Genomic DNA, 10,575 nt, shown 5'->3' on the forward strand with positions numbered 1-10,575 from the left:
AATGTAAAACCTCGGTAGTCAATTGCCGAGCCAACGAATACTTAAGTTTCTAAAAACCTCATCATCTTCTTCTTCTTCTTCTTCTTCTTCTTCTTCTTCTTCTTCTTCTTCTTCTTCTTTATTTTAGAGAAAAGTGGTCAAGACCGGATATCCAATTTGGTGCCCAGGCTCATCTGCTCTCACTCAGGCAAAAATCAAAATAAATACTAGAAAATTCAAAAAAAATCCAACATTTTTTTGTGTGATAGATAATTTGCCGCGTGAGGTCCGCTCCAAATTTCAACTTATTTGGACATCTGAGTAGCTCTCGGCAAAAAAGACAAATCGGTCAGAACAGTGCGTGAACAGTACCCCAATTTTGTCTTTTTTGCCGAGAGCTGCTCAGATACTCAAATGAGTTGAAATTTGAAGCGGAACTCACGCATCAAATTATCTACCACCCTTTTTTGTTTTTTTTGAATTTTTCTATTATTTGTTTTGATTTTTTTCTAAGTATAGGCGCAGATGAGCTCGGGAGCCAAAACTCTGCGTCCAGTCAAGACCTCTTTCTTAAATACTACTCCCTCCATCCGAAAAAACTTGTCCCAAGTTTGTTTCTCATATGGATGTATCTAGCACTAATTTGGTGCTAGATACATTCATTTGAGGGACAAACTTTCTCGAACGGAGGGAGTACTACTAAAAAAATGATGGCGTTGAAGATACTACTATTTATAAATATTTGTTGAAGCTAGACACCTCAAAGTTTTGAAAACTGTGGTTTCTAAGAAAACCATAATATAATATTATTCAAATACTTTTAGAAAATGAGCTCCCAAACGCAGCCTTAATTTATTTATTTTGTTTTTTGGGACAAACAAATGTTTTCTTTTTCTTTTTTTTCAAGGAACAAACAAAGGGCAAGTTAAAACGCTAGTCGGCGTGAATGGCCAAAGCACTTGCAGACTCTGCCACTACGACGCCTCGAGGCCACACACCTTTTCGGCTCTAAAAAAATGGCGGCGGCGGCGGAGGGGCTGGCGGCGTATCGGGCGGTGTTGCGGGCGGCGCGGCGGACGTTCTCAGGCGACCAGCTGATGCTGACGGAGTCGGCGGTGGAGATCCGGCGCCGCTTCGAGGATCACCGCGGCCTCGCCCCGGGATCGGAGGACGCCGTCCGCGCCCTCTCCGAGGCCCGCGAGGCCGCGGACTTCATCGCCAACATGATCGTCCAGGCCAAGCGCTCACCCTCCGGATCCTTCGGTAATACTACCATTATCATATATATGCAAATCGCCACATATCGCTTGGATTGTTATGCATGCTTTCTGTTTGAGATCTTAGGGTTTTGAAATATTTCGTTGTGTGTTCATCTTAGAAGCAGTTGCTATGTGAATTAGCGCTTTGAGTAGGCTCGAATTAGGAGTTAAAGATGGTAGGATCGTAGGAGCAGGGGTGTCGTTGCTAATTGGGCACATTGACTCTGACCCTAAGAAAACTGCAGTGCTCGGTGGATAAAATGTTTCTGATAGTTACAGAGTGGGTACTGTAACATTTGAATTTTCTAAAACAGATAAATGTCGAACCCTAAAGGCATTTAAGTACACATAGAAATTGAAGGTTCTAGTTTGTACCATATCTGCTAGAAATCTTCAGTCTTAACAGTAATGATGTTCTTTAGAAGTACCATTAGATGGAAATACTGTTATTTTTCAGGCTACATAAAGTGGCATTTCACCAAAATAATATAAGCCTATGCACTGATCTTACTTGATCGGCTACTGTCGCATGGGGTTTAACCGCTTGGAACTGCCGGATTTACTGATTCATGCCTGGCTGTAATTTTTAGTGATAGATAGGATGCTAGATTCAGACAGTGCAACATAATATCAATGCGATTTTCCAGCTTTAACTGAACAACAGCCCCAGAAAAACGACATGTTAGGCCTTACCGCCTTAGGATGAAGTTTGCAACTTGGCATGGTTTGAGGGCAGAATATCAATTTGACATATTATAGCTAAAGACATAAGGTCCAGATGGGCCCATTGTCAGGACCTTAGCTGCAGCCAAGTTCAGTTTCAGAGTTCGGTTCAGATAACGCATCGTCACCAACGGCCAGGATCGCTCCTCTGCTCAGCATCGTCGCGGACCGTTAGATTCTTACCGTACCGTTTCCAGTAGTTACTATTTCACTTCACAGTCTTGCCGGTAAAAGCTTCCCCTATATAACAGCCGGGGTGTGGCTGGGTGGAGCATATTCGATTCTCTCTGAATTGCCTGATGGCTTCGCACATACGCTAGCTCGTTTACAGATATTCAATAAAGTAGATCTGGGAGAAACTTTCCTCATAGCTTATACAATTTCATCTCAAATTCCTTCTAGATCATAGCCAGGTCCTGACAAAGTGGTAATCAGAGCCAACAATCCTCGGCGAAGGCGCGATTCCGAAGGAATTTTTTTTCTCCGACGGGCGATTCCCACCCTTCTTCCCACCCTTCTTCGTAATCGACGGCGGAGTTCTGTTGGTAGCGTTGGAGGCGGAGTGGTGGCGATCGGCGGCGGTGTGGAGGCGCTGGTGGCGGTGAAATTCGGACGCAGGTCTGTCGAGCGGAATCGGTTGCTCGAGCAAACTGCTTGATCGGTAAAATCCCGAGTTCCTGCACAGATCCGTGCGCTAGGGTGGCGTGGATCGTGGCGGCGGCAGGGTCTGGGGAAAGGGAAGGGTTGCTGGGGATCCAGTGGTAAAATTCCTCACCCAATCCTCTGATCGAAGGAGATGGGTCGTGCCAAAGCAATTGATGAGGCGGATCTGCAAGAGGTCATGGCAATTCGCGATGATTTTAGTGTTATGCAACAAGATAATGTTCAGATGCGATCAGAGATGTCCAAATTGCAGGGGGAGGTGCTGTCCATGAGTGCTAAACAGGGAGAAATTTCTAAGCAAGTTGGTGGGGTTGAGCAAGTCGTTATGGATCTCAACAAACAACTGTCAACCATCAGTTCAGTGCTGCAATCGCTAGTAAAAACCACAGCAACACTTACTCAGAGTGAAATACCATCCAGCTCGCATCAAGTTCCCAAGTCCCCAACGCTGCAACAGGAAAACATTCAGGATCAGCTTACCAGAACAGAACAGCTGCGGAAGCAATTAGAACTTGAGAGAGAAAAATCAAAACAGATGGAAGATCAAATGCAAAATCTGCCCCCAATAAGAACCAGCAGGGCACAAGCACCTCCAGGGTTTGCAAACCCAATCAGAACAGATTTTAGCCCGAATGTCAGTACACCATTAACTGCAAGAGATCAGGTGCCCACACCAGCTTTCAACAAATTTTATCAACAGAATAGAGAGAGGCAAATGTGGCAGGGTTATCACAAAACATATGAACAGGAGATGCAAGCTCAGTTCATGAGGTCATTAACAAAAGGACCAAAGTTGGATTTTCCAAGGTTTTCGGGTGATGACCCAGTGGGGTGGATAAGGCAATGCAACAAGTACTTTCAGATGTCAGCAGCTCCCGAAGAATACAAGGTCTCTAGCACAAATGTATGTGGTGGATGACGCTGATGTGTGGCTTAGACGCTCTGGGTTATTGAAGAAACAACTATCTTGGAAGCAGTTTGGAGCTGAAGTGATCAAAAGGTTTTCTGACACAGGATCTTATGATCTAACTGAAAAATTCAACTCAGTTAAACAGCTAAACAGCACAGTGTCTGAATACACTAAGGTTTTTGAAGACCTGATGGCTGATGTCCAAGAAGAAAACCCTGAGCTAGGGGAACAGTGGTTTGTCAGGTGTTATGTTAATGGATTAAGAGATGGGATAAAATTTCAACTCAGACCTCTCAGGCCTCAAACACTTACAGATGCTTACTGCTTGGCTAGAGATATTGAACCTTGCCATCCACCCATAAGTGCAGCATCAAAGAAGCAAGGAATTCCATAGAACAATGTTTACCAGAAGTCTAATTGGAACTCCCAAGCAAAGCAGAGCACTCCTTTGCAACAGCAGCAAATCCCTATAAGACAAGCAGAAGTCCCTGTTACAAACACTCAAAAAGTGAGGAAGGTGGGGGAATGTTGGAGATGTGGGGATAAGTGGATGCATGGACATAAGTGCAGATTAATACCAAATGTCCATTTGTTACAACAGGAAGTGGAGGAGCAACAGCAAGAAGAAATAGAGGAAGGAACACAACATGAACAAGTTGAAACTAATGAACAAGAAGAGCAAGTCATGTTTCTCTTTGCTCATGCTATGGGCCAACAATTGGCAGTGCCCACACCCACCATTATCGTACACATCAATGGCAAACGAGCAGTTGCTCTTCTGGATTCAGGCAGTACAACTTCCTTTATCAATCCACAATTTGCAGCTAAAGCTAGTTGCAATATATTGCCAGTGAAACCAAGGGCCATTGCTGTAGCTGGTGGGGCAAAGTTAATATCTGCATCGGTAGTTCCAAATTGTGAGTTCATAGTTGCCAAAACAAAGATTTCACACAACTTCAGAACTCTGGATCTGCCCACCCATGATGTAATTTTGGGTTATGATTGGTTTACTGCAGTTAGTCCTGTAGCTTTTGACATTCCCAAGCAACAGTTCAGCTTCACACAAAAGGGGCAACAGTCATTTTCTACAGCTATCTTCACAAACCCTCAAACCACTAAGGAAGTACAAGCAGAGGGTGTGAATAAGTTAATGGATAAAGGAGCAGAGGTATTCTTAATGCAAGTGCATAATATACTTATGGAAGTTCCAGAAGGGACCAAAACTCCTCCCCAAATACAACAGCTACTCTTGAAATATGCTGATTTGTTTGAGGAACCCACTGAACTTCCACCTCATAGAGCATTGGATCACAAAATTCCTTTGGTACCAGGAGCAAATCCTCCACAACTGAGACCTTACAGAGTTCCACAACATCAAAAGAAAGAAATGGAAGAACAAATCAAAAAGCTATTGGCTAAACACTTGATCAGACACAGCCAAAGTCCTTATGCTGCTCCAGTCTTGTTGGTTAAGAAGAAGGACAGCTCTATGAGGTTATGCACTGATTTCAGAAAGCTCAATTCCCTAGCAGTCAAAAATAAATTCCCAATACCAGTAATAGAGGATTTATTGGATGAATTGCATGGAGCAAAGTATTTCTCTAAACTGGATCTGAGGTCTGGTTATCACCAAATACGAATGCACCCAGATGATATACATAAAACTGCCTTCAGGACCTATTTGGGGCATTTTGAGTACTTAGTCATGCCTTTTGGGCTGTCTAATGCTCCTGGCACATTTCAGGAACTGATGAATACTATATTTGCTCCCTATTTGAGGAAGTTTGTGTTGGTGTTCTTTGATGATATTCTCATTTACAGCAGAAACCTCAAGGAACATTTGGAACATGTTTCAGATTGTATTACAAGTGCTGAGAGACCATAAGTTGTTTGCAAACATGTCCAAATGCAGTTTTGCAGTGCAAAAAGTGGAGTATCTGGGACATGTGATTTCTGAGAAGGGAGTAGCTACTGATCCACAAAAAAATTGCAGCAATAGCTGATTGGCCAACTCCTAACACAGTCACAAAGCTGAGAAGTTTCTTAGGCCTGGCTGGTTATTATAGAAGGTTTATTAAAGATTATGGCCTTATTTGTAGGCCACTACATGACCTGCTAAAGAAAGGACAGTTCCTATGGACCCCAGTGCATGACAAGGCTTTCTGTACACTCAAACAAGCTTTAACTACAGCACCAGTACTGGCTCTACCAAATTTCAGGCAACCATTTGTCCTGGAAACTGATGCATCAGGAAAGGGCATTGGGGCAGTCCTCATGCAGGGAGGGAGACCCTTGTCCTACTACAACTCTGCTCTTTGTCCAAGAAATGCAGCTCTCTCTATTTATGAAAAAGAGGCTCTAGCTATTTTGGAAGCACTAAAGAGATGGAGACACTATTTGCTGGGCAATGAGCTAGTGATCAAAACTGATCAACAATCCTTAAAGTTTATCACCGATCAGAAAATAACAGAGGGGGTACAACATAAGTTGATGATGAAACTCTTGGAATTCAATTTCACTATTCAGTACAAGGAGTGCAAAACAAAGTGGCTGATGCTTTATCTAGACTATTGCCCAGTTGTTTCACCCTATCTGCTGTGACTCCTACTTGGGCAGAAGATCTAATGGGAACTTATCAGGAAGATCCACAATCTCAACAGATGCTAGAGAAATTGTTAGTGCAAAAGCAGGATAATTCTTCAGATTACAGCCTACACTCTGGGATTATGAGATTCAAGGGTAAACTATGGGTGGGCAAGTCTGCAGAGCTGAGAAATAAACTACTGTCTGCACTACACAATTCCTCCATTGGAGGCCACTCAGGAGTGAGAGCTACATATAACAGAGTGAAGAACATTTTTTTCTGGCCAGGACTGAAACATGATGTAGAAACTTTTGTTGCAGCTTGCCCTATTTGCCAAAGAGCAAAACATGAGAACTGCTTGCAACCTGGCCTGCTGGACCCCCTTCCTGTTGCAGACATGGCTTGGCAACACATCTCACTGGACTTTGTGGAAGGCCTACCAAAATCCCAGGGCAAGGATGTTATTATGGTTGTGGTCGATAGATTCACGAAGTACAACCATTTCATTCCCCTGTCTCACCCATATTCAGTTCTCTGGGTGGCTCAAAAGTTTGTTGACAACATCATAAGACTACATGGCCCTCCTAAACTTATTGTCTCTGATAGAGATAGAATTTTCACGAGCAAATTGTGGAAGGACATTTTTACAGCACTTAAGGTGGAGCTAAGGTTTAGCACAGCCTATCATCCGCAAACTGATGGCCAGATAGAGCGGGTGAACCAGTGTTTAGAAACTTATCTGCGATGTATGACAACTGATCAACCTACCAAGTGGATGTCATGGCTGTCTCTAGCAGAATATTGGTATAATTCCACTTACCACACTGCTCTGAAAATGTCTCCATTCCAAGCCCTTTATGGATTTCCACCTCCACTCATATCTGAATTAGAGATACCTGGACCAGAAGATGAGGAAGCACAAGATTTCTTGACTGCTAAACAGCAAATGTTAGAGCATTTGAAAGAGAATTTGTGCACAGCCCAGAACAGAATGAAGCGTTATGCAGACCTCAAACGAGTGGAGAGACGTTTCCAGGTTGGGGACATGGTCTACTTGAAGATGGCACCTTATCGATTAGCAGCATTTGGCTTTCGCGGAACTCTGAAGTTGCAGAACAAGTATTATGGCCCTTTTCTCATAATCCAAAAGATAGGGAACTCTGCTTACAAATTGCAATTCCCTGGCAAGGTTCAGATACACCCTGTCTTCCATGTCAGCCAGCTCAAGAAACACATTGGGACAAAAGCGATTCCGAGCCCCAACCTTCCAATGGTCAATGCGGATGGTACGATCAAAACGGGTCCAGCCGCAGTTCTACAGGTCAGGCAAATCCCACGCAACAATGCCCCTGTGGTACAGTGGCAAATTCAATGGGAAAATCTGTCACCGGAGGACGCTACGTGGGAAGATGCAGACTTCATCAAGTATTCATTCCCCGAGTTTTTCAGGCAAACTACACAAGCTTGGCGCGCAGCACAAGAATCGACGTGAGGACTCGTCGATGCTCAAGAGGGGGGCAATGTCAGGACCTTAGCTGCAGCCAAGTTCAGTTTCAGAGTTCGGTTCAGATAACGCATCGTCACCAACGGCCAGGATCGCTCCTTTGCTCAGCATCGTCGCGGACCGTTAGATTCTTACTGTACCGTTTCCAGTAGTTACTATTTCACTTCACAGTCTTGCCGGTAAAAGCTTCCCCTATATAACAGCCGGGGTGTGGCTGGGTGGAGCATATTCGATTCTCTCTGAATTGCCTGATGGCTTCGCACATACGCTAGCTCGTTTACAGATATTCAATAAAGTAGATCTGGGAGAAACTTTCCTCATAGCTTATACAATTTCATCTCAAATTCCTTCTAGATCATAGCCAGGTCCTGACACCCATGCCCTTCGAAATGGATTAACTTGTCTTACCTTGCTATGAAAATGGATTCCAATCCGTTGGAAGGTGCTTTGCTCTGGTAACCTGGCTCCTCTGCATTCTCCCTCCATTGATGGCAATTCAAGTAGCCCAGAAGCACCAAAGCCAAAGTCAGTGATGATGGAGGCTTGAGCTTAGTGGTTGCAAAGATTATTGTTGTACAGCATTAGGACCCAAGGTGGTGCAAGAATTAGTGCCCTAAACAGCTGATGTTGGTGGAAGAGCGCACACTTGCTGTTGATCTGTTCCAATGTTTTAGTTCCTGTTTCAATCATACATGGGAATTGCAATGCATTTTACAGGACACGAATACAGCAAATTTTTTGAATCACTTCTTGGCAAACTGTTTCATTTGTTTAAAACTTTAACTAATTCAGTGTCATGCCATCTTTTAACCACATGCCATGGTTAAATTGTGTTTATTGAGTCAAGAGTATGAGTAGTGCTCTTTAGCAAATTCCTGTTTGTAGGTTACTAGTGATCATACTCTTTAACCTACCTTAAACTCCCAACTATTGGCCCAAAGTTAGGAGACTTTCACCATGTTGGTGTGTTCACAAAGTTATTGATGAATGGAAAGTGCACAAATATATTGACTGTGAAAAGTTACAAGTGACTCGTTGAATATTCTACTCTTAACATTTAAATATGTTCTGTTTGTTACTCATTTTTTTAATAATATAGCCTAATTCATCAGTTGTCATGTATTTTTTTATAACACATTGCTTAATGTAACAGTATTAATAGTGAAGTCTCCCTTAGGAAAAAACATCTATACTTGTATGTGTCCGAGAGTACTTCCACTATCTCGCCCATAAAATGTACCTCCTGCCTTGAGATTTGTGCATATTCTCTACCTCATGTCAGTAAATGCGTGGTGAGAGAGTGCACAGATCTCAGATAATGGAAGCACTCACGCACACAAGCATATAATCCAGTCGTATATTTTTCATCTTCGCAGCAATCTCACAATTAAATGGCAGGAACATATGAAAGTTGCCCCTGTAAAATTGATCTAGTACTGTTCTCCCCTCTTTCACTCCACAGTGATTTTAGTATGTGCTTGAGTTTTAACACAATTATTGTATCAAGGTTTTTGTTCTCTGAATGGCAAAAATGAAGCTATGGTTTATACAGATCGCAGAGAGTAATTAATGGCCATAAATTTCAAATGAGCCACCGATTTTTTTATGTTGTTGATACATATCGAGTTGAAAGCTGATTCGTAGCAAGTATATTCTTCGTGTATCTTTTTACTGGCATTGAATATTGAATTTGAAACTGAAGGCCATATTATATTAAGATTGAAACGAGGAAGCACATCTGTCTATTTTTTTGACATTGACCTTTTATCGCTGACCCGAAAGAGCAGAGGAACAGGCTCAAGGTAAAGGCAGGTTAAGGTTTTGGGGTAGCATTAGCCCGTTTTACAAAACCAGACACCTCTTGTTCAAAGAATCTGCAATAAATGCAGTTTTCGAATTATTGGGATTGGTCTTCCATGGTTATCGCCAATACTCTGGATCACACTGTCATAGTATTCCCTGGCCTTGTTTTGGCTGTAGCAATGCATCAGTACTGCTTGTTGTATCTGGTTGCAGTGGTCCAGGTTACACCTCATGCCAACAACCATGGCTGTGCAGGGTGCTAATGATGGAAAACTGTTTTTTCCAGACTAGTATTGGCTTCACTTGTGCTTTGCTTGTGACTTCCTTATGTGGAGAACCGTAGTACTGACAGCTCCAGGGTCCAGGCAACGGTCTTGTACCAATTGATTTCAGATTTCGCTTTTTGATGAAGTAAACTATAGTAACATTATACTACTATGTAAACCCTTAGAATGTTGATCCGTTGTTGTATGTGGTATAGATAATAAGGCATTACCAAAGGTTGCATATCTTTTGTTTACTACTACGAGCTGCTGTGTTGGTTAGTTCTGACAATTCATTTACTTGGTGTTGCAGTTGTGAAGCCTGAGAAGGCACATGCCGGAGCTACGCTTGAGATTCCTTCCGAGGAGACCCTGTCTACGTTGAAATAGAGGAGGTTTGCATTATCCGATGTGCAAGCGTCACTGATAGGCTAGTTATAATAAGACCATTTCCTGTCGTCCGTCTGTCATAGCAGCAGGCAACAACATAGTTGCAGCACTTGTATTCCTTTTTCAAGTACAAGCCGTCATGTTTTGCCTACTCTGTCTTGAGAACAATTTCTAGCCGCCCTAAATCTCGTTATCCAGGCAAGTCACTGGAACCATAAAGTTTTTCCCGGATAAATTGGTACGGTTTTTGGAGGATTTATTTACTGATTTCTGCTGCCTGGGGTTCATCATTACTCATATTGTGTTTCATTCGAGCTGAGACTTGAGATTTGTGGTAGCACGTTTGTTTCGATTTGAAAACTTTGAAATGCTGGAGCGCAGGCATGCAAAGGACAGAGTTTTGTAGGCACCTGGGGTTTGTCTTGTTATGGTTATGTACCTTAGATCTCTCAGGATTCTGTACTGCGAAATATGCTCTTGCATCTACTAGCAAGCAT

General features: G+C 42.8%; 1 protein-coding gene across 1 annotated transcript; it reads left to right on the top strand.

Annotated features, from left to right (window-relative positions):
* Positions 1 to 933: 933 nt before the first annotated feature.
* LOC119276680 (mitochondrial zinc maintenance protein 1, mitochondrial-like) lies at positions 934 to 10,371 on the top strand. Its single transcript, XM_037557812.1, has 2 exons — positions 934 to 1,242; positions 10,002 to 10,371. Exons 1-2 carry the CDS (start codon positions 996 to 998, stop codon positions 10,076 to 10,078), a joined length of 324 nt encoding a protein of 107 aa, XP_037413709.1. The 5' UTR covers positions 934 to 995; the 3' UTR covers positions 10,079 to 10,371.
* Positions 10,372 to 10,575: the final 204 nt, after the last annotated feature.

This window comes from Triticum dicoccoides, chromosome 1A (assembly GCF_002162155.2).
Source record: "Triticum dicoccoides isolate Atlit2015 ecotype Zavitan chromosome 1A, WEW_v2.0, whole genome shotgun sequence".
Lineage (NCBI taxonomy): Eukaryota > Viridiplantae > Streptophyta > Magnoliopsida > Poales > Poaceae > Triticum > Triticum dicoccoides.